At 39.4% G+C, this 23,725-nt stretch overlaps 2 protein-coding genes across 4 annotated transcripts; both read left to right on the top strand.

Moving 5' to 3' along the window:
- The first annotated feature begins 1,241 nt into the window (after window positions 1-1,241).
- On the top strand, window positions 1,242-23,708 carry hoxa5a (homeobox A5a). 3 transcript variants are annotated; one of them, XM_029248319.1, is made up of 4 exons: window positions 1,242-3,240; window positions 5,529-5,588; window positions 20,599-20,659; window positions 23,582-23,708. In XM_029248319.1, exons 1-4 carry the CDS (start codon window positions 2,685-2,687, stop codon window positions 23,697-23,699), a joined length of 795 nt encoding a protein of 264 aa, XP_029104152.1. In that variant the 5' UTR covers window positions 1,242-2,684; the 3' UTR covers window positions 23,700-23,708. The 3 variants fall into 3 exon arrangements, 2 of the variants coding, with proteins under 2 accessions (XP_029104152.1, XP_018605893.2); XR_003797277.1 differs by lacking the exons at window positions 20,599-20,659; window positions 23,582-23,708 and adding an exon at window positions 3,856-4,268 and having other exon boundaries at window positions 5,486-5,597; XM_018750377.2 differs by lacking the exons at window positions 5,529-5,588; window positions 20,599-20,659; window positions 23,582-23,708 and adding an exon at window positions 3,856-4,846.
- hoxa4a (homeobox A4a) lies at window positions 9,593-14,090 on the top strand. Its single transcript, XM_018750379.2, has 2 exons — window positions 9,593-12,811; window positions 13,228-14,090. Exons 1-2 carry the CDS (start codon window positions 12,400-12,402, stop codon window positions 13,551-13,553), a joined length of 738 nt encoding a protein of 245 aa, XP_018605895.1. The 5' UTR covers window positions 9,593-12,399; the 3' UTR covers window positions 13,554-14,090.
- Window positions 23,709-23,725: the final 17 nt, after the last annotated feature.

Raw genomic sequence — 23,725 nt, 5'->3', positions numbered from 1 at the left:
AAGAAAGACTGTGTATGCAGATCATCTGAATTTTGCATCAAGAAAGACTGAGAAAGCTGCTGATGTTTTATATTTTTACACCATCTCCTGATAACCATATAAAAAATCTATAAAACTAATAGAACAGAAACAACTGAAAGCTTGGACAATGTTTATAATATGTACAATGTGTATAATATGGGTATAGTGATGTTTATATGTGTATACCAATGATAATGGTCAAATCAAAATGCAGTCTATCTGCGTAGTGAGGTATTCTTCTATAATAAAAATTTTTGCCAAATAATTAACCTTTTCTCACCAAACAGACTAACCTGCTTCTTCTAAAAAAAAAAAACGCCTAGTTAGTTCAGCACTAGTGGTACAGTAGTAGTGAAGACAGCAAGACAGCAAGAGCAATAATGAGCATTGGTAATATATCTCATTCAGAGGGTAAAATAGTTTTTCTAGTCTCCGTTTATAGTTCATTTACGACGGTAGCGTATGCATTTGAATGACGAAGTAGTGGAGGCTTCATTTATTTATGCAGATTTGGCCAGTGGGCTGCGACATGTAAGGTTTGTTGTGTTTCCTGATGGTATCGATCCAGTTTTCTCGCGGACCTTTTTCTATTGGGCAGCAGAACACCAGCTGATCGCCTTTGCTTCACTTTTGCATCTTTCACGTTCATCTGTTTGCTTAGCATTCCGCGCAGGGCCACAAATGGGTACAACGGAAAGAAATCTTTGTTTCTGTCCACGGAACAAATTCAGTTCAACGTTTTTTTTTTTTTTTAATTTCTCTGGTTCAGTAGCTAATAAGATGAATTTACCTGGTTAATAAAAGGCAACACATTCCTGCCAGGATAATCTGCCGTACACGACTATACTCATGTATGATCATATGTGAAAAAGCAGTCAGATGTACAGTATCGAATGATACAACAGGACTGGGCGTCCGGAAAAATAACTAAGTAGAGTGCAGCTAAACGTTACTCACCAGCAAGACAAACATCCAGCATTCCCTTCCTCAGGACGTTAGCTATAGCACATCATATTTTCCATGTTTTCAAAATTATTTCTAAAACTAAAAAAAAATGGGTTATTCCTAAAAATAAAAATGTACAAAATTATATAAACTACCACCACTATTGACGATAACAGGAATAACAATAATAAAAACGATAATAATGCACTTCCAATTGCATGATATTTGTGGATGTTTTATATGCTTTTATCTTGTTGTACAAAAGAACAGTTTCATGGAAAAAAAAATCATTCAATAAGATTAAAAATATATATCCAGATTTCCTTTTTAGCCTATATGAAAGGAGGAAACTTTAAACATCTGATGCATCTTGAGGCAGAAGTACGGAAAAATTGATCGAAGTGGAGTACTGATTTCAGGACGGAGTAACTATGGTAAAAAAAAGAGGAATGGTGACGCAGAAGCTTCCATGATCTTGCAGCGCAAGAGCGGCCATATTCTTTGTATAGTTTCTGTTTAATATTCACTGAGATGTTTTAACAGTACTTCATATATATTCTCCTAACCATCATCTTCCTTTCAATAGAATTTTAATACTTACAATTTCAACTATAATGGCAGAGAACAAGTACATGTTCACAACGCCCTCAATCCCGCTGAGAATTTGCATTAGAAAGAAAAGCATTAATTTGCCGACTTCTAAAATGAGACGAAACTCCTCTCCTAATATGTATTTTCCCGTAGAAAGCGTGTCACTGTGCAATTATAAATGCATGTCTACACGGTTCACATGTTAGTTTTCATTGGGTCTCTGTGAATTATTAGTTTATGAAACCACGTTCTGGAAAAAGGGCTGTCGTTGGCAATGCTAATTTCCACACAAAGGGAAATCAGTTACAATATGTAATTATAACGGGCATGCTAGAAAGTAACATATTGTTGTCATAACAAATGTTATTTTCGATTAATAAAATGATGTTGATAATTAAAATGTAAAGTGTAACGTTAGACAACATTAGACATGTGGGTTTAAAAATACGACGGAACACAACAATCAGGCCATAATTGGAGCGCGCGTCGCTTTTTGTTTGTCGTTTCTATATTATTTTCTATATTTAAAGCCGAAAGGGTTTCACTCTGACAGTATCATAAATGAATATTGTCCCTTTTGTTGCTTAGCATTTTGAAATGGAAAGTTTCACATTCATGTCCTGTAAAATTTTTTGGAAATATATCATGTGCATTTTTTGTCACGTGCCGCGATTCTGGACGCTTTTGTTGCTCCGAAGGAAGGGAGATGCTCTAACCTTTATTTGACCCCGCTCTCGCTTCGTGCGAAACAACAGGTTCAGTTCTTCGCTGCTTCCAGCGGGTGGCGCGCGACGACAAGTGTAGCGGGAGCCGGGAGCGGCGCGCCCTCGCGAGGCGCGCGCGCCACAGCCCGCATCCACCCCGCGTTCCTATTTGTGCGCGAGTTTACCTCTGGAGGTCATCGAGCAGGATTTACGACTGGACAACAAAAGCACGTGATTCCAAGTCGTACCCCATATTTGGGTGCCTACGTAGGAGGGAATCAAGTACATGTCCCAGTCATTTCCATAATTCATCATAAATTGTGCAGGGGTGCTATAGACGCACAAAACCATCAAGAGCCACAAATCAAGCACACACATATTATCTTCTCTAAATAATAACAACAGTATAATTATTGTCAACAAATGAGCTCTTATTTTGTAAATTCATTCTGCGGTCGCTATCCTAATGGCGCGGAGTACCAGTTACATAATTATGGAGATCACAGCTCAGCCACCGAGCAATACAGGGATTCAACGAGCATGCATTCCAGCAGGTACGGCTATGGCTTCAATGGGATGGACCTCAGTGTCGGGCGCTCCACCACCAGCCACTTTGGCGCCAGTGTGCGGGCTCCGGGCTACACACCTAGCGCGACAGCCGCGTCCGCGGAGACCAGGTACAGCCAGCCCGCGACGGCGTCTCACTCGCCTCCACCTGACCCGATACCGTGCTCCTCCGTCGCCAACTCGCCCGTGAGCGAAAGTCACCGCGCAGTTAAAAACTCCATATCCAACCCCGCCACCTCGCCCTCCAGTTCAAACAACGGCTGCGCGCTGCTGAGCCGAGACGGCGCGTCCAAGGCGCCCGCCCCGGAGGAGGACAAGCCGGGCGGGAGCGCGCAGACAACTTCACAAAACATCTCCGAGACGCCTCAGCCACAGATATACCCGTGGATGAGAAAACTGCACATAAGTCACGGTAAATCTTGTTTCTTTTGTTACCTTTCCTTGGTGACTGCCTGAGTTATTCAGTGAATATGTCTGTGATTATATTATGGGCGCGATGAAAAGCACACACCGAGTGCTAAAGACAGAACGAATCCACCAAAGCAGAGCTCCTAAAAGCTGGGTCCACTGCCACTGGCCAAACGTGGACGCTGGAGGTCGACTGTAGTATTTTGTTTCCGTCTGCGAAACAATGTGCTGTCACGTTTCTCTTTAGACTTGCGAACAGAACCACGCATTTCCTCGCGAACTGCTCTCTATATATTATACACAGTCAGTGTGCTCCATCTTTTCGCAAGTGCCAAATGATATTTCGTTACTAGTGCAGTGCTTTTAAATAACCCTTCGGGTGTCCTTGAGTTTATTATGTAGAGGGAAGCAGGGCTGTTTGTATCAGCCACAAATTGAAATAATTCAACACTCAGTTCTGCTCGGTGATTTTAATTTCCGCAGTTAACATGCTGTGTATGTGTGCAATTTGTGCTTGCCCTTGTTTCTGTTGTTGACATTGTTATTAATAATTATTAATATTGCTGTCGTTTGCCTGTTGTTTTGCTGGAGTGGTAATGACTGGGATGTTGTGTGACAGACAGCTTGTCCGGACCGGAGGGGAAACGCGCCAGGACAGCGTACACGCGCTACCAGACTTTAGAACTGGAGAAGGAGTTCCACTTCAATAGGTACCTGACCCGTAGACGGCGGATCGAAATAGCACACGCCCTGTGTCTCTCCGAGAGACAGATCAAAATCTGGTTTCAAAATCGGCGGATGAAGTGGAAAAAAGACAACAAACTCAAAAGCATGAGCATGGCAGCAGCGGGAGGCGGGTACCGTCCATAAATTTCCGAGCACTCCAAAAAAGTACTGAGAGAAGACGGGAAGGTTCCTCTTACTGTGCGCCACAGACTTTCCCCAAGCTGTGCTGGAGCACAAACACCCGCCTGGTCCAACTCTGGCCTTTTAAAGCCATTCCCCTTTTTATTTGACCGTGATAGTGCTTGAGTGAGTAGAACTGCTTCCTGTAAAACTTTGTTTAGTATTAGTGTAAACAGAATGGGGGGATATATGTGTTTAACTTATTTGCTGTTTAAAAACAAAAGCAAACGCCTGGGGGGGTAATGATCAAGCCCGTTTAGTTGCCAACAAAAGTTGTGTGTTGCACTCTTAACTGTAAAGTGAAGAATTATTCAATAAATAACAGTGTTGTGTGATGCCCGTGTGTATGTACGTACTCGTGTAAGTGTCTTGCTGTAAACTGTCATAAGAAACGGTTGTTTCTTTCCTCTGTAACCAGAAATACTACCTATCTTGTACTGTAAATGTTGTGTGTTGTGAAAACGTGAATGAAGTGCGTTTCCGACCCAGTCTGTCATAGCTGTGCCTTTGTATCCTCCTTTTGCACGAAGCTCTGTAAGTTGTTATTCGGGCACAAGGTCCGACTAGGACATGTTTGTCAGAAGTTCCTCCGTGGACTTATTGTAAGGCCCAGTCGTGATCAGCCTCTGTAAATGTTTAAAGAATGACTGGAAATAAAAAAAAAAAAAAAAACCGGTGACAATAAACTTTATTTGGGACGTTTTCCTGCGCGACGTTGTGTTATCGATGTTTATATGTGTTAAAATGTCACTCTGTTCATTTATTTCTTGTTTCCAGACTATGTCTGTATACAAGTGTAAGACACAACATTTTTTTTTTTTCGATTCATTTTGCGTATTTGTGCTTCAAAACGCATCTAAAGACTTCAAATGCTTGGCCAAAGTTCATAATATCTCTTTTTAACACGATTATATTTCAGCGCCCTAACATGTAACTTTATGTATGTTTGTATTCAGTTTATATTCAAGAGTTGAAAATATTGTTTAATTTTACAGTACTCACCCACGCGCGTGACGCTTAAATAATCCTTAGCAATAAGCAAGTGGAGGGGCTCTGAATCCCTTCTCTGGCTCCCTACCCTGTGAAAATCTATTTAAGTTTAGAGCTGTAAACTTTATGATCCCAGTTCCGGCTGCACGACATTTGGGTGCCAAATGAATGGGGGGGGTTGTCTATGAATCGTAAAATCATCCACAGCACCGAAAGATAGGCTCACTGGCTATAAACGGTCACGTGGTGCCATTAAAGTAAGTTTTATGGTTTTGGGGAGTTGACATCCACACAGTATATTGCACATAACATATAATCGTACTGACGCAAGGCTCCATTTGACTCTCTTGCAGGCTGTAAGTGTTCCCTGACCATTGTAGCCGTTCTTCCTTTCAGAGTTGTGTGGAATGGAGCTCGAGCACCCAAAGCATGTGAAAAAAAGACTGGCTGGCCAAGGTAAGTTTTCCTTCTGCCCTCCCGAGCGCTCCCTCCTATATCCTTGTCGAATACACCAGGCCGCTGTCATCTGCCATGCTATCCACACATCCACAGTTTCTTACTTAATTTGCTGTTCTGAAAATGTTTGTAATATTAGCGCCTGCAGATGTTAAATATGTTGTATCAGTGCGCAGAGATGGGTGGGTGACTTCATGGATATTTAATTGCTTCCTTTCCTGGGCATCTTGTTTTCTCCATCTGCAGTTGAAGCACAGATGGGGGGAACAAGGCACGGTCATCATTAACATCAAGATTTCATAATAATTAACTTTCTGACGAGTTGGAAGGCAGTGAAACAAATATTTTTTAATAGGTTCTTGTGGGGTAAATACTTTTAGGACAACTTGGAAGTCAAAATTCGTGGTCATGTTCGAATCTTGCGCTAAAATGGAATATTTTACAATAGGTGTGAAACAATGTGCGCCAAGAGTTCACTTTAGGAGTTGTCTTCTCCACATGGTTGCTTCAAAATCAGGTGCCCCTTCAAGTCAATGCAGCTGAGAAGGTTTTATGATGCTTTAAAGATAGCAACTTAACTAAAGGGAGAATCTCTTGCCTTTGAAACCCTTTGATCGTTGGCAATAAGATTTTTCTTGGGTTGTAAAGTTCAGAGAACCTCTTCAAGTGTCAGTAAAAAGTAAAGGAATTCACCATATTTAGGTGCATATTAGCGCATTGCCTGGCGGTCTTACGTTGCAATTTGATAGAAAGTGTAGTTGTGAATCTTTCATCTTGTAGTGCGAGTTTTGGTTTATGCATTTTTATTTGGTAGAAGTTCCTAAAAGTCTTTGAATGCTCAATTTCTTTATAAGATCTGTTGAATTTTTTGCGTAGTGTATTTCATTGTTGATACGTGTAATTGATACGCACATATATCTTCTCTAGGATAATATTAATGTTTTAAACACTATCTACGTTAAAATTGTTGTAGTTTTGTGTTATACAAAAAGTTAATAGTTTATGCCTGTCGACGTACCTTTTAAGTTCTTTTTTAAGGTTACATATCCTTTATCCTATATTTTATGTCCGGCTTCCCTAAACCATTAACGGGAGGAGTCCAGAATGGGTCTCAAACATGGTAACTTTGCTGAATGGGTTAACAATGTAACTAATAGAACAGGAAATGCAGCGAGATTAATAGTCACCCCCCTGAGAAATTTCTAGGAACATTCTATTTTGGTCCTATTTTTGTTAATGTTTGCCAAATATCATTTTGAACACTACTATCAAGAAACTGCCCGCAGCTTTACAGAAATGTCGTGCGCCGAAAACACTTTTCGCGTTTCTTTGTTTGCACTTTTATTAATATTCTTCCTCGATTTTTTTTTATGTAAACATTCTTAATTGTGAAGATTTAATTATCTGGTGAATTCTGACACATACGCTTAGTTTAAATGAATGGATTGTGTATATTAAAATGATTTTTGGATGAATCTTGGAGTTACAAAGATGAGGTTAATAAATCGTTTTATTGACAGCAGACTAGAGATCAAAACAACTTCTGACGTGACATAAAGCTAAAGTTTTTGTATCTGTATAAGTTTGCAGTAGATTTTTTTTTAAAATTATGACAATGAACGAATATTCTGTATTTATTAAGGGTATACGCGCGATTTTGTCAGTTTCTTGAATCCACAGTTCCCTTTACGTATTTATCTTATGTCCGTTTCCAAAAGCATTGTGGCGTTATGATTCAGTAGAAAGCCAGTAACTTAAGATAACTTCTAACACTAAGGTATTGCAGTGCATCTTTTTCATTGGGATGCTAGTGTTTTATGTTTTCGGTATGAAATGCTTTACTTGGTGTAAAATGCCCTTATTCTGACTCTCCGTGGGTGTGTAGAGTTTCCCAAAATTCTTCTAGTGACTCTACTGGGTAACACGTCCAACTCAAGGCTGTTCACAAAGAATTTTTTCAGGTCATCATTTTCAGAATCACACTTTAAACTAGTTAGCGGAATTCCTTGACAATGATTTGCTTCTTCGTTTCGCTATTAAAAAAAAAAAAGCAGAATCACGGATGCTTGCGTTTTAAAGGATGGAACCAAAGCGGGATCCACAGACGCTGTTTAGCATCGCTGAAAAGCTGCATTTACTGCTCGGGATGAAAAATAGGAACGTCTCAGCGTGCGGTTCACCGCGAGGTCACCAATAGCAGAAAGATGAATCTGCACAACCTTGGAGCCACCAGCAGAGCCCGCTTTAGGCCAAGTTCACCGCCATCAGCCTGCGCTGCACCGCAACCGGAAATTAGTTAATCACTTACATTTCACAAACATATATGACCCTGTAAAATTCCATGTACTCAGTACAGTGTCTCATTTTGTTTATACTTTGTTTTACAGTTTGTCTATTTTTGAAAACGCGCTTTCTGCGCCTGTGATAAATGCGCCTGTTATTACAACCGTTAATTCCTGTGTGCTTGACCTCCGATCAGAAATCCGACTGTAAATGAGAGCGGTAACAGTTTAGCCGGGCCTGTTTAAGTGTTTTCAGCTTCTGGGAGACGGTTGGATCCAGTCACCACGCTGCGATGCGGGGCGGATGGGCGTGAGGAAAAATGGGGGTCAAAAGTTTACGCTCGGTCTGAACAAGTCTCCGTCATCTGTTCAGCCAAAGCTTGATGCCAGCCTTATAATAGCGATCTTGACTCTCAGCACAAAAGATAAAATAGCTTTGAATTACACATGTATCACAGTGGACTCCAGGTGAACCCGCGCGGCGCTGTGACCCCGGGTTACAGACCATGGGGTGCGGGGCTGTTCCGCTGCCTCACACCAGCTGGTATTATTCAAATCTTATTACCTTATTAATAACATTTCTTTCACATTTAAAAGTTATCATTTCAAGCACACATTTGGAGTGATCCTTGAAACATATTCACGTGAGAGAAATCTGTAGGCATAAACACACTCTTGTGTTCGTAGTGGCTAAAGGTGTTCTGCCAAAAAATATTTTATTTTTGTGGCCCATGTTCTATTTCAGCATAGCATAAAGAAGAATTGCAATCAAGGATAGAATTAGAAAGTATTATTTAGTCATTTTTAAAAATACGTTTGCTCTTACTGTGTTCTTGCGCCCGTAAAATTCGCACTTTCTGACACTTGCGATGAAATTTGTGCTTGAAGGGTGTTTTCAGTAGATGGTAAGTTAATAAAGATGATCTTATGAAATATGAAAATGTGTGAACACATTATGAGAAGCAATTTTAAAACCGGACCTTTATACTGCTATTATGTTACCGTAATACTCTTTGCCGATGCCAGTTTTATGGTTTAGTGATAAGACAAGTAACTGACAAACTCAATAATTATTATTCGTCAAAAACAGGAGGCAGAACATTTCCTGATGTGTAGAAGAATTACATAAGATTAGTTTCAATCTCAAAATATTTCGAAACATTCGACAGTTTACGAATAATACAGTACTTTAATATATTATGTGTAACATGCGAAGAGGGTATCTGCGCCGGCTCCTAGGGATAAATATTTATATTTAGTGACCAGTTTTTAAGTTGTTATGGCTCTTTTTTTGAGTTCAGGTCTAATCAACGAATATATTGGGTACCAGTGAGATAATTAGTTGCACGACGCATGTGAAATATTTCAGTTATACTTGAACACATAGACAGGTTGAACTGTTGGTTGTTCAATAATAATGCTTTCGAAAGATGAGCGATTTCCCTCCAGTTATAAAGCAGTCGCAGGGTGGGCCAAATCGTCATAAAAAAAGGTTTCTCGCACTTCTAATTATGTGGGCTACCTTGGCTGCATAGCTGACCTGTATCGTTTTAAGTGCGTGATAAACAAACATGTCAAGGCAGTGACAGACACTTTAAGTGATCTTTTATAGATTAATAAAAGGCAAATCTACAAGATTAATAGATAGAGCGCACTAATAACTTACTGAAGCTAATATTAAGACTAGTGTGTTTCTAAAATAGTGTTTTTTTTTGTACAATTACAACGTCTTTTAAGCTTCTAGACTACAACGACAGAGTCTTTCGTGGCTTTAATTAAAATTTTCTATTACAGAAATAAATTAAACTGTCAGAATTATAATTTACTCACGAAGTGAATAAGTAGGTCAAAGACATACGGATAAAGGATATTAAAATAGCCTAGGTAAACTATGGAAGGCCACAAGAAAGCAAACATTTAATTATATTTATTACGTCAAAATATTAGAATAATTATAGTTCCGCTTCACAAGTGCGCTAAAATATCTGCGTATAGAAGACAAAATATGTCTCATTTTCTGACTTATGGTTCATCCAATAAAGACGGAACGGGAGAGACATTGGAGTACTGTATATTTACTTTGCCAAAAATTGTCATTAATTTTCTTTCACCTTGTGCCATTTTAAAGCGAGATTTGTCATCAGTGAGTAATTACAATAAACATCGATACCTAATATATATAAACTGTAGATCAAGGCAAAGTTTTTGGTAAAACCGCTGGAAAGATGCGCGGAAAGAGGGGTTTCCGAGGAGGCCCAAATAACGAGATAAAGTTCATCATGAGGATGTATAATAGATGTAAATGGCTGTAAAAATAAATTTATTACAGCCATGTTTACAATTAATGGTAGTTAAAACAAGTAAATTTTACAATAGTACAAGCTGAAATATTCTCCAAAAATAAAAATTCTCTAAAATAAATATGTGTGGTTATGTTCATAAGCGATTTACAGGTTGACTTTTAGAAGCCAGACGGATATTAATTATATTCTACTGTGAATTTCTCCATCGCTTCTAGCCCGAAATATTAACAAATGGTTTAGGTTTTGAGTCTGACAGTTTTATTTCCTAATATTTCCTCATATCAACGAATAAACTGCTTTGGTGCATTCGAAGGAGGTACAAGAAGAATGAAATGTGCAATTGCGAATGAAAAAGGCTTTTCTGGAGACTCCGTCCTTTTCCGAGACCCACCGGGCGCTGACCCTGCGCAGTCCTTCCTATCTCCCCAAAGCCACAGAGCCTGGAAAGCGAAGTCCAAGTCTGAGGTGAATTTCAGGTCACTGCGTCTAACAAATATGAAAATGTCGCCTCCTGAAGGACACGCCTTGTTGTTTAACAAAGACTGTCAATGTCCAAGATTAATAAGACCAAAATGGCAATGGTGTCACTTTTCGGTCAACGCTGAGTTAGGGGACGACCTTGCACACGGGAAAACGAACGTATTTCTGATTTTTTGTTTTCTTTTTTTTTGTTTATCAAAAGTTGGGGGGGTGACCAGGGGTTTTCCCTCACGTGAGCAGAGGTGGACACCTGGGTCCGCAACCTGTCTCTGTGTCAAAGGAAAAGAAAGAGGCCGTAGAAGCAGGCAGTGAAATATGCGGAGAGAATACTCTTTCGCCACACATAACGGAATTTGGGCATAGACATAGTTTTTGGCTCAAATAATATAGATATTGAGGATGGCCTAGAATGATAAGTTTTTGCTTTCGTCCTGCAAGATCTAAAATTTTGATACAGTACTAATTTGTTAAGGCTTCCTATGCAAAAAGATTCCTGTGAATATCAAAGACGGTCACCTCTTCAGTGTCTTTGACTTGTTAGATATGGCAGGAAATACGAAAATGAGATAACGGATGATATGAAAAAAGAAATACAAAAAATTCTGTTGACGTTTTAAATCAGTGCTGACTAATATATTAGCTTATTATTAGCTTTTTGTTAAAAGGCACGGACCTATTTAAGAAAGTACTATTTGTATATGTGGCAATTCTGGCAAATAATAAATGAACTCGGAGGCACTGCCCTTCTTAATTAAAATTATTATTAAAATAAATAATAGATGGATTGACTAATATTTTGCAGTCAAAATGTAGTTCGGTGTATTAAAGATTCACTGATTAAAAACCTTATCGCCAGACCCATTAGTTTTCTTCTCGAGTGTGTGTGCTGTACATGAGAGGAATACTAACCTTTTCCATGTTGCCCACGAGCATCCATGCCCTCCTTCACCTACCATACTGTTCTGCACAGTAAAATGTGTTCAGGTCTGATGAACTGGCTTATTCAGTCTGGCTGTATATATTACATTTGTATTGACTGACCACCTCGAAATACATTGAAATGCCAAGTGCAATTTTTATGTAGGAAAACTAGTGTGCAATAGAGACAGAAATGAATAGGTGGAATTAGATGTGCACTATGCACCAACCCTTGTGTTCAGTAAAGTGCAGCAGACATGATATCATAATGCTGCAACTGGCCATTTCTCTTTTATTTTCCTAAAATTTGTTACTTGGCTTCCAAACCTCCATTTAAAGTTCCCCTTTCATTTCGAGGTTTGTGCCTATTGTAACACCAAGTTGTTTTGTGTGTGATTTATATTATACTCTATTTTTAAAGCAGTTCATTTGATAAAGGGTGTTGGGATTTAAAATATACATGTATATTGTTTTGGGAAAAAAAAACTTCTTTTTGACAACAGAAATGTTTGTTTAATTCAAATGACCGCTTAAAACGTAACACCGCAAAACACGAACGCCTGCAATGAACGTTTTTGGCGTTTATATTTTCTTGTGGGTTTTAATACAATTTGCAAAGCGCCAAGGTTGAGCGGCCAATTTCGTTTGGTTCACGGCTCGTTTTCTATTGGTGTCTGTTTACACGATGCCCACTGGAGATTCCGTGATTGGTGGACTCCGTCACGTGACCCCCCAACTTTGTACATTTGACAGTGAGTAGGAGGGTTTTGTTGAGATCAGAAAAACGAAAGCGCGATAAAAATTAGCATTGTTGCACTTCACAAATTAATGGTCATGAGTTCTTATTTGATAAATTCCAACTACATCGAACCGTCTTTCCCTCCGTGCGAGGAGTACCAGCAGAATGGATATATCTCGACCCCTTCTGACTACTACGAGCGGCCGAAAGATCCAGGCTTTTCTCATCACGATGAGGCGCCGTATCAGCGGTCAAACTACACGGAGCCAAACTATGACTTCAGCGGCGCTGCTTCTAACGGGCTGGACGGTTTTCCCGATGGAAGTCATGTTCAACCCCAACACATCCCTCAGAACCCGGGTCCCCAGCGGATTCCCAGTGGTGATGGTGTCGTAGCCGTTGCCAAGGACTGTAGCCTCCCCAACGATACATTCACAAACGCACAGAAGGCGAAAGAGCCCGTGGTCTACCCGTGGATGAAAAAGGTGCACGTTAACACCGGTAAGTTAATGTCACAGTTTACACGGAATAAACCGTCGCGTGTTGCAGCGGAACGTGCGAGCCATCATTGTAACAGTAGCCCCATCATTCAGGGAATTTACGAGCACCAAACTGTTAGGTCAGCAATTAAAGACCCTCATAAATTTTATTGCTGTGTTCCTGTGTCTGGGCCTCGTGCCTGTGATGCTTTGTTACCCAAACTATCTCTCCTGGATGGACTGCAGCCAGGCTGCAACAGCCTCCCAGTTTTGTTAATTATGTAGATATATTGCATACGTATTGGTCACCAGATTTCACACAGCGACCATCAAGTCCAATGTAGCTGCTCACGAGAGTACGCGCGAAACATTACATTCTCATGGACGCCACCAGACCTATTTTGACAGTAACACCTGTCTGCTTTTGCTTGTGTTTAGTCAATTCCAGTTTCACTGGAGGAGTGCCCAAGAGGTCCCGCACCGCCTATACCAGACAGCAGGCTCTAGAGCTCGAAAAAGAGTTCCATTTTAACCGTTACCTAACTAGACGTCGACGTGTGGAGATAGCGCACACTATGTGTTTGTCTGAACGCCAGGTAAAGATCTGGTTTCAGAATCGAAGGATGAAATGGAAGAAAGATCATAAACTTCCAAACACTAAGGTCCGTTCGGCCGGCTCGTCGTCTGGAAACCAACAAATCAAATCGCCCTGTCAGCAGCAGCAACAGCAACTTGTTCCAGCGCCTTTGTCGGCGAGCCTATAGTGACAGACAGCTACAGACAGCGCTTTGACCGAACTGACTGCAAAGACCGATGTCAGATTTGGACAGCACTTAATAATGAATCGATGGACCACTTCTCTTCTTTTTTTTTGTTTTTACTAGAGTAATTAATAGCACATGCTTCAACTATAGAATATGCATATATTTCTCGCATAAATACATATAAGACTTAAGGTATGAAGGACTTGATGTGACATCTGACAGCAATTTTATTGGAAATACACGGAGAACTGAGGTGTACTGATGAGAAATGACAGTTTTAATGTTTTGAAAACGGAGTTTAAAGTCATGTCCAGGTGACTGCCCTATGTAAACCAAGCAAATCCTCTTAGTGGTTGTATTATGTGTGTTTGGTAGAGACGTAGCTCGTTTAGTGCGCTTGAAAATCCTGTGTTTGTGTAGGCCTACCCGTGAGTGTGTGTTTTTGTGGAGCAGTGATTCAGACTGTGAATATGTGTACCTGTGGTATTATGTCATATTGTTTAAAGATATTATGTGTTATAGTCTATGCAAAAAACTGTAGAAGTCAAATAAAATTTGTTCTAATGTCCATTACATCGGGACTAATGTCTTCTTTGCCTGCTGCTGCGCAAATTTACGACGATACTTGCCTTGCGTTCTCCCTTTACAACCTTTTTACTGTTCATGCTTTTGACACCAAATATAAAATAGTAAAGTGTCAGTAAGTCGACAGAAAGTATTTGCTTACCGGTAGTAACGTTCAGCATGAATTGGTTATGTGAGGGTCTATTTTTATGAAAAATATACAGTTGTTTTTATACGAACGGAGCCCAGCTGCATTTATTTTTGCCTCCGTGACGATCTCGTCGAGAAGAGTTTTCAGTTGCGAAATAACCACTTAAAAACATAAAATATGCTCGTTAATTGCATTCAAATACGCCTTTTCCTAGCAAGACGTTTAAAAAAGAATGGATTAAGTGACAATGACGTAAAAAGATGAAGCGTCACTTGTCAGAAATAAGAAATCTGGTGTGGAAAATCTGTTTGCCAGCAATTGTATGAAAAAAGACACCAAAATTTCTTAACAACCGTTATCAGACGTCTATATCATTTTGACTGAAAGCTTCTTTTTTGATTAAAATGTCAAATAAAAAACGAATTGACAAAAATAACATTGTAACGGGACGTCATTGAACTTAAAGAAAAGCAACCGCATATTTTTATAACTTTTATCCTTTCAGGTCTGAGACTCCAGATTGACGGCAATAAAACCCAGTATAGTTAATGTGAAAGTGAAACAATCATTTCTAACGACTGTTTTTTTATAGTTCACAGCCTTATTATTTATGAGTAGAGCGTTACATTTCCACATTTTGTTTAAAATCATATTTTTAAAGGCTTTGCAGCAAGTTACTTAAGTTTCTCTTAGAGAATTTACAAGCAGGCCACAATATTTTGGGAATCAGTCCACCATGCACCCACCGTACCTGTCTCGGGCGAATAATCTTGGGTTCACTGAAAGGACAAAGTTTCTGTCCAATTATTGAGTTGGAAGGCTCCGTGACCCCTGACCCCTCAACACAATGTCCAGACCACCCTTCTCCGGCCCAAAGCAATATAGTGTATATGTGTATTCATAGAATATTGGAACGTTAGTTTAAAATATTGTGTCCTCACTATTGTAACACATACAGTTTAAATACAACAGGAAAATGCATATAACTGGTAGAAAATACGCTGATCAGACAAGAAACCACAAAAAGGTGAAGAATTCAGTGAAATGTGCTTTTCTTATATAGGAATCTTATTGGCAGAGTATGTGGTGTTGTGTAAATTTGAGCAAAATCAGCTACGCGATATACTTAACAGTGACTTATGGACATAAATAAACACATAAATATCATTTTAAAATAACACAATACGACATATAAATGTGATGTTTGCAAGGTTTTGGAATGAAATTTTCAGGTGAGGTTCTGCCTGATCATATGTAAATCTCACCTGTTCCAACGTATAAGTTGGATATTCAAAAAAAGGCGGAGCCTGTCCTGAAATCTGAATAAGTCACAAAGCTTTCCACGCAAATGTATAGTCACTTCGTAGAGTATGATAAAAAAAAACTTATCAAAGACACACATAAAGGTCATGCACATCTTCTTGTGTTGAAATTTTAATCTGTCCACTCACGTGACTCATTAAATAATTAATACCCCTGGTCTGAAATAGATTCGAAGTCGCGAGTATTTTGACTTAATGCGGTCTTCTGCAAAGAGCGTGTCGACTTCCCTGCTCCGACGCTGCGGAATGGGAACGGAAACAGGCACCTTAGTGTGAGTGGGGTACTTACCCTAACCCTATAAACTCTTTTAACTAAGTTATGTGCATGTTGTCCTTTTCAGTTGCTTAGACTTTAGCTCGCAGTGGAAAGTGGCATGTTTGATTTTGAGCTGTTTTAAACGATGCTTTGTGTGTGTGTGTGTGTGTGTGTGTGTGTGTGTGTGTGTGTATCTCTGTGTGTTGAGCTAGTGAAACATTTCAATAGGCGATGTGGCATAAAACAAGTCTTTCTTTTTTATATTCTAAAATAGCAAGGGACAGGAAACTGTTGCCAATGTCAGAACCCAGGAATAGAAACCATCTAACTGATTTGAGGAAATCTTATCAGTGGTTACATTTCTTGTTACATTTTATTTAAAGCAATATTTGAACATAAACTCACATGACAAAGAAAGTATAAATGTCAACACAGTCAAACGAGGAAAATAGATAAACAAAACATGGAACATTTTAAATAGGCTTTGCTCAAGATACCTTCCTGCAGAAAGGATCAATAAACCAGTTCTCTGTCAATTACGAAACACATCTGAGAAGTTCCAGAACAGGGAAGTAGATTATGATTGAATGAATATGGAGGGACTCATTCTCATAACCCGTTACATTTACATGAAAGAGATGCAGGAGGACAAATAAGAGTATGCTGATGTTTCCATGACACTGGCAATGTAACTAAAATCATCATGCTGTAATCTGAGTTCAAAACTTTCATTTGTCGTAATGGAGTATTTTATAGAAGGATATATACCATCGATACTAATATAGTAGTATTATTATATTCAAATAATAATGCAATATTTTACTGCAGTGTTGCCTTTGAGTGAACTGCCTTTCTGAATAAAGCCAACAGATGCTCACGAGCAGCTATGTGCTATGAACAAGGCAAAGGACAGAACAAAAGCTTCAGTCATTGAGTCGGTTAAACATTCACAGGGCTTCTTTACAGGCTGATTACAAATTAACGGAATACAAAAGGAATATGTTGGTAGTAATAAAAATGGTTCCACTGCATAAACTCCTTGTGCGGTAATGTTAGTAATAATTACACTAATAGAATACTTAAACTTTGACATTATATTAAGATTTATTCAGATGAATGTAGCACTGCGTAGAGACTGAAGTTACTACATTTTAGTTTGTAAAACTACCCGTACAACAAAACAACGGAAAAGAAGCGTCCTTTTCAGACAATCAGCTTCGCAGTGGTTTTAATTGACGCAAACGTGTAGAATAAGCACAGTTGTGAGGTTGACTGTAGGCGATGAATTTCTCATTAAGCGATCTAATGGCTGATGTAAACCCATGTGAGTGAGCCATCTTCAGCTGAGTGCATCGGTAACCAGAGCTTTGCTTTTATAGCTCTCAATGTCAACATTGTGGGATTATATGTACTGAGGTCTGGCCAATGTCCAAAAAGCGACGTCTAAACTGTCCCTTCTTTTTAGTGTAGAGCTGTAGTTCTCAATACACAACTGTGATTCTACTTAACAATTAATAATCTATAGTGCCAGTAAGAAAACGAAAGAAACCAAGGCAGAGAATCACACCACAACTGTATCCATTCGCGATTAATGTTCTCTTCTTTCCGTCTTCCGTCATCCAGCTGATGTGGTAAGGGTCAAAGTAAACTTCAGGTGCGGAGAAATGAAAACGTGGAAAAATGATTTCCCTTCACGTCCGCGAAAAAGCAGTAGTGTGGGACACTCTCCAAGCTGCGATCAACATGTCCCAGGGCGGGTATGTTGTTGGTCTGAGAAAAGTGCTGTAACAAAAAAAAGTTACTGTTCTAATTATATAAAATAACGCTCCAGCGTTGGTTACAATCAACGATCTTACCATCACAAAAACTTGGTCCGAACGGTCAGAAACAGCCAGAAACAAACAAAACAAGAAAAAAAAAAATTTTAACGTGGTCCAAAAATAAATGGAAACACATTCAGGTGCTTTCATATCAAGTTCATTGCCAGTACATTTCTAAAACAATAACTAAAATAGAAAAGAATACGGATCATGCTGCGAAACTTAAAACTTTATACCTCTTCTGCTTGGTGACTGTGAAAACAAAGGCTGTTGAACATGAGTGTAGGAGGGTAATGTGGCCGGTGTCCGGCCCAAATGATTTATTATCCTAGAAAGCTTTCCCACTCAGGCAGTGAGCTGAGAGGCCACCACACGCTGGCGGAAACGAGCGGCAAACTGAGCTGCAAATGCTTAAATTAGTACACACTTCCCGGTCAAGTTTTTCACCCTTGTAAGTTCACCTGGGCACGTTTTAATCAAAATCCTATAATGGAGACGTATGGTGCGTAAATTCAGCAATGTCAGCATTCCATCAACATCCTTATTTTTGTGCGTGTTCCGTCATTTTTGTCAATGCAATGCTCAATATTTTAAAATAGTTGCACGAAGGACTTCACTGACCTCATCCCTTCTTTTTAAATTAACATTTGAGTTGCCATGCAACCTCTTAATCCTTCATCTCTCTGGATCTGAGTTCTAGTTACAAACCCATAATTTCCAGCATCACTCAAGCAGTCGTAGGAAATACGTAAGCGAGGTTGAGTCTAGGGGTCCCCGCAGTCTGTGGATGAGAGAGCCTTCGGTTTAAACCCCTTTCAGGCTGCTCTTTACATCGCGCTCCACCGAAAACTCACCCCCGCTGGCCAGAGGAGCCCACTTTGCGTTTCGTCAGGTAATTGTAAGACTTTGATTTTATTTGACTGCCGGAGTGTGTACCGCGTGGGAGGGGGAGCGCGCGCTGCACAATGGACCTATAAAAAAGGCGACTCGAGTGCTGAGTGATCATCACACATCCATTAGGGGCTTCCTCGCGGAAAAAAAAAAACCCGTTTCACTCTGTGCAATTTGTAACACTGCTGTGTGAAACATTTCTCATGACAAAACCATTGGTGGACAAAACCCGTGCTTTTAAATTCAAAGTCTTGATTTGCGCAGCAGAAGAAATGTTTGGGTCGGCTGACAGCAAACGTGCCTGAAATGTTCCGTTTGATTGAAAAATTCAGTTGTTCCACACCTTTTGAAAGAAAGCCAGATTGTTGGTGCTGAAACACAGTGTATTTTTTTTTTTTCGTGTATATCTCGGGGTCAGTTACTACTTCTTGTAATGATTCACAGATTGGAATAAAAGGATATAAGTTGACGTAGCACCACGTGAGTGAACGCATAATACGGCGCATTATTGTAGCACAGTGAGTGGAGACCCGGTCTCGCTGTACGACGCTGATTACGCGTCCCCACGTTGTGTTTGGAGTCTGGGCTTCATACACTTTTACATGAGAGGGGTTCGTTTTGTGGATGGTGTTACATCGCTCTCACGGATGGATATGTTTTTCTAGGCGGAGAGAAAGAGAGCCTTGCTTGGGAGGATGGATTTTATTTTGAGGTATTTCCGTTGATTGTTCATTACTGCCGTGAGTTATTGCTGTTCGAGGCAAAGGTTAGTAGAATGGATAAAGGCTTAAAGAAAGAACGTCAGAAGCAACAATAATGTTTCGCTTAAATGCTATGCAAATTTTTGTCGTTGCTATATTTCACGTTGTTGTCATCTCTGTAATCGAGCTGCTGAGTACCTATAATATTATTAACAGTTTCTCTTCAAGAACAGTTTTGATTTACAGGAAATTCTCGTTTATAATACAAAAGGAAACAAATTAACACTGCCTTATTCTAGTCTCAAAAATAATTTAAGTCGTTGCATCAACTTAATAAATCGGTATGATTTTCATTAAATGACCACGAATTGTCCTGTTTTTAGTGGACAGTTGGTTATTTTAAGAGTCGGACATGACTGAGCTTTGTGTGGTACAGATACGAAGTTGGCCTGCAACTCCCAATAAATATATCCATAATTTAAATGTATCTCTTGAAATTAATATGTTATAGATTAAGTGATATTAACACCGTGAGTATGGATAAAGCACTGCTTCATCGAGTTCACCTGTCATAATTCAATAAAAATGAATCCGTGCTTTTAAATACTCATGTGTGCATAGGGATGAATAAATCGAAAATACAAACAAAAAATAAACGCAAAACGAAAAAATAATGCAGGTTGGGGTATTCCGCCAGCAAAATGAGGATATAATGTAATACAGAGTGCCATCCAGGACCGGCTCGGCTGCTCGGAGGTCACAGCGTTCGTCCGTGATTTATGTCTCTGGGACCTGGGACAGCCGCTGCCGCAAGAGCCACTCACAAAGCCCACTAATGACTTTTCGATCCACAGCTGATCGCCAGAACCTATTGTATTATTATTATTATTATTATTATTATTATTATTATTATTTCTATGCTAGAAGATACAATAATTACTGTACTGTCTTTATCTTTTGAATTCATAGCAATGAAATTCGAATTAGATAATAGGAGTTACACTGAATATATCATTTACACAGTATTCTGTATCACTTTTTTATTTCTAGACTCTTCAAAACGTTATCTTCGGGTATGCGTAATTTTTTTGAAAAATACTTCTGTAAAAAACGTTCACTTTATTTTAATCAGTATGAAAAATAAAATGTGAAATTATGAAAACATCTCCTAAAGTATTTATGTATTTAAGTATCAACCTGAAAACCATTTTTAATAGCAAACGAATAAGTGAAAAGTATGTTTACAAATTAAAACTTTCTGTTTTGTGGTATTTGACTGTCAAGCATTTTAACAGTTTAATTTATTATGTCTCTTATTATCTGTATTCTTATTCCTACAGATTTCTCGTTAAATAAAGTTATAACGATTTACGACCTTGGAGAGAAATTCCCTCCCCTTCGGTAAGTTAATTTTTTTCAACCGTCGGTGAATATTTACTGTTTCATTTGTTGTGGAATTATGCTTTTGTTAAGAATAAATAATATCACATTTCCGTTCCATTTCTGCCACAATGAAAAAGGAGTGTAATTACTTGATCACTGCTCCTTTTTGCTGTATGATTTGTTCTCAGGGACATCCGAAGACCTAAATCATATCTATGAACCACACAACAACGAAATACACTATAAACACGTCCAAAATCTTTCTCGCCACCGATTAGTAACGTACTGATGTTAACGACAGCAAGCAACAATCATGTCTCAAAATATTCTCCGACTGATTCTAATTTTCAGATCGTACAGACAGACACTGATTAAACATTCCCAAAACCACTAACACTCTTAATCTACTCCAGTGACATTTAACCCAACACTTAGCACAGTATTAAAAGAAAGCCTGAATCATCACTTAAATCACACAAAGAAGTTAGTAATTATCCCGACGGCCTTTTCAGTTAAAACGCTACTACACGCACACTTTTGCTAAAATGCTCACGTGTGGATTTTTAGCCCCTTAGTTTCTCGCCTCCTACGCCGTCCGCTATTCTGCTTTTTTGTGGCGCAATACCCCGGTGCTGGGACTTCTGTTTTCAGCGTGTTTACTGCTGTGATGCATGAAGTCATAAATCTTACGTTTGGCCAGGAACGACACAAAGGCGTTCGTATGTAGAGGAGTCCAAGCCTCGTAGCCTTGCTGTTTCTCGCTTTCCTCTGATTTTCCGTTTGGAGGTGCAACTTCACCGTCTTTTGCCACTCTGCTCTCTGTGGGCGTCTCTGCCACCACCGTGTAAGGGTAATTTTAAAGTTTTTCGTGATTTTTCCCTCAATTCAACTCTCCCAGAACATGATGATGTACTTCACTACGTTGCTGCATGCAACTGAATGGTAGCAATTGAATGGCCGTTGGTTAAGTATACGTTGGGGAAAAAAATAAAAATGTCTTATTTAGTTAAAATCAATTAAAAAGTAAAACATAAGTGTGCTTTAAAGTTTTTACATTTTGGATTTTTCTGGAGAAAAAAAAAAAAAGATTCCAAAAGGCACTGCGTCCATAACGTGCGTTAATGCTCACACAAGAAATGACAAAATATACCATTCGGTGATCAAAAAGTAAAATTTCGTTAATATTGCACGGAGCCGACACAAAGTCTGTAAAACAGCGGGGTCGAAAACTGGGAAAATGAATGTTACATGAAAGCAGGAGTGGAAAACACAGCCTTGTGTCGCGTGGGTCTAAGGCACCACTTAATTTGCATAATTTTTCTTGTCTATGGTGACGCTGTGTTTCGGGGGAGTTCACTGGCTTCGCCCTGGTTACTTCTGCAATGAGACACACACTTGAGTGCAGCCTTTGCTACATTTAATATCGCTATGAAACGTGGGCATTTCTTCGGCAAGTGATAAGTGCAGCCGTCGGAACTGATAGCGCTTATCGCCTTTGACCAAGACTCACGCGCCTCCGTAATCTCGGTGTGCCGATCCACGCCAAGAAAGGGATTTCGTCTTCACCGACGTAGCCATTCTCGTCTTTCCTTTTTTGTTGATGACTCCGGCAAGTGCACGCAGCGCGTGCTCGCACCCCTCGTTAAACTTCCCCTGGACTACCGCTGTTCCATCGATTTTGTCGCTGAATGAGAAAATATTGTGTCGTGCTCTGCATTTGTCGTCAGAGGCTCAGGTAAGCAGGCCAGAAATAGGCGATCGCTTGTAAATGGCGGGGTTTATGTCCCGGTGATTTATGACCGTATGACTTAAATCTCGGTTCAGGAAGAGTTCACAAGCCTTGCGCTTCCTCTCGCGCAAGGGGCCTGGTACCCGATGTCTTGAGCGGCTTGTCTGCTAGTAAGTTTAGGAACTCTTACATTCCAACTTTAAATATTTTACAGGCTGCAGTTTCACATCTAGCATATTAGCTATCAGGCAGTGTATCGGCCATTTAGATTATTTTTTTACAGCCCTTCAGTCACTGGAAGGTTTTGTTTTCAAAGCCGTTCTTTCCCATCTTAAATATTAATATAATATGGGGCTATTTCAGAGTTTTTCTCCAATTTAAATGTATTAGTATCCTACAGTTAGCACAAATAACGCCATTTTTATATGGATGTTCTTTTCTTCCGTAATTAATTATATATTATATATAGTTATTGTACTCGTTGCTGTTTTTATTTTTACTGCTGTTATAGTCTCGTTGTTTTATTTCTTAGCTCATTTCATTCCGTTCAGAACCTTTTTAGAAGTATGTTGATACTATTTATATCTGCAGTACTTGTCTGGCTGCGAGATCAGTCTTGTATGAACATGTAAAATAACCTCAAACCTACATTTCAGCTGCTGGAATTACAGTTTTCAATACAAGCTTTGCTGTGATTGCATACAGGTCTGAGGTATAATTGCATTACGTTAATTAACAACTGCGCCCATTTTAAAGCTACAAAACTTAATTACTAATGGTCTTGTCTTGTTTTTATAGTTTAGCAATCAAGCCATTGTGCAGGGTATACAGAAAAGCGTCGCTTCACAGCCATGTCGGGTCATAAGAAGGAAATTAATAGCTGGGTTGTTTTTCATTAGAATCTCATGAAGTTAATTTATTTCATTAGAACCCTATGAAATGAGTTCATCGTTCTTTGGGGTTAAATAATATCTGCAGTAAGCCAACTTAGGATTTGCATTCATGTTAAATTTTTAAATAAGAACCAGAAAATAAGCAAGTGTTTCCAGGGCAGTGTAACCATCATTGTTGCAATACTGTATTTTGAATGCATTTGTCGATGTGTTTTCACACAATCTGAAGTAATGCAAAAATTGACCCTATTTATGAACCATTATTTTTGTGCTTCATATACTCCAATGAGTTTGTACATGTTTCCCATATACCTTTAGGGTACATTGCACATATAATGTGTCTTGCTTGGTGAGCTGGGCGCATTCCCGAGGACCGATCACCCTCTCAGAGCACTTCCATGGCCGCTGTATGCAGCGCCTTGTCTCGGCCCACTGACCCCCATACATCAACCTAAGACGGCC

This window comes from Scleropages formosus, chromosome 23 (assembly GCF_900964775.1).
Source record: "Scleropages formosus chromosome 23, fSclFor1.1, whole genome shotgun sequence".
Taxonomy (NCBI): Eukaryota; Metazoa; Chordata; class Actinopteri; order Osteoglossiformes; family Osteoglossidae; genus Scleropages; species Scleropages formosus.
The sequence above is the reverse complement of the archived record's forward strand: the minus strand, read 5'-3'. Positions and strand labels throughout refer to the sequence as shown.

What these genes read in the sequence shown, in the direction of transcription:
- hoxa5a (XM_018750377.2), top strand. Translation starts at nt 2,685, where the DNA reads ATGAGCTCTTATTTTGTAAATTCATTCTGCGGTCGCTATCCTAATGGC. An exon ending in AAAACTGCACATAAGTCACG is followed by an intron (nt 3,241 to 3,855) that starts GTAAATCTTGTT and finishes GTTGTGTGACAG; the next exon opens with ACAGCTTGTCCGGACCGGAG.
- hoxa4a (XM_018750379.2), top strand. Translation starts at nt 12,400, where the DNA reads ATGGTCATGAGTTCTTATTTGATAAATTCCAACTACATCGAACCGTCT. An exon ending in AAAGGTGCACGTTAACACCG is followed by an intron (nt 12,812 to 13,227) that starts GTAAGTTAATGT and finishes GCTTGTGTTTAG; the next exon opens with TCAATTCCAGTTTCACTGGA.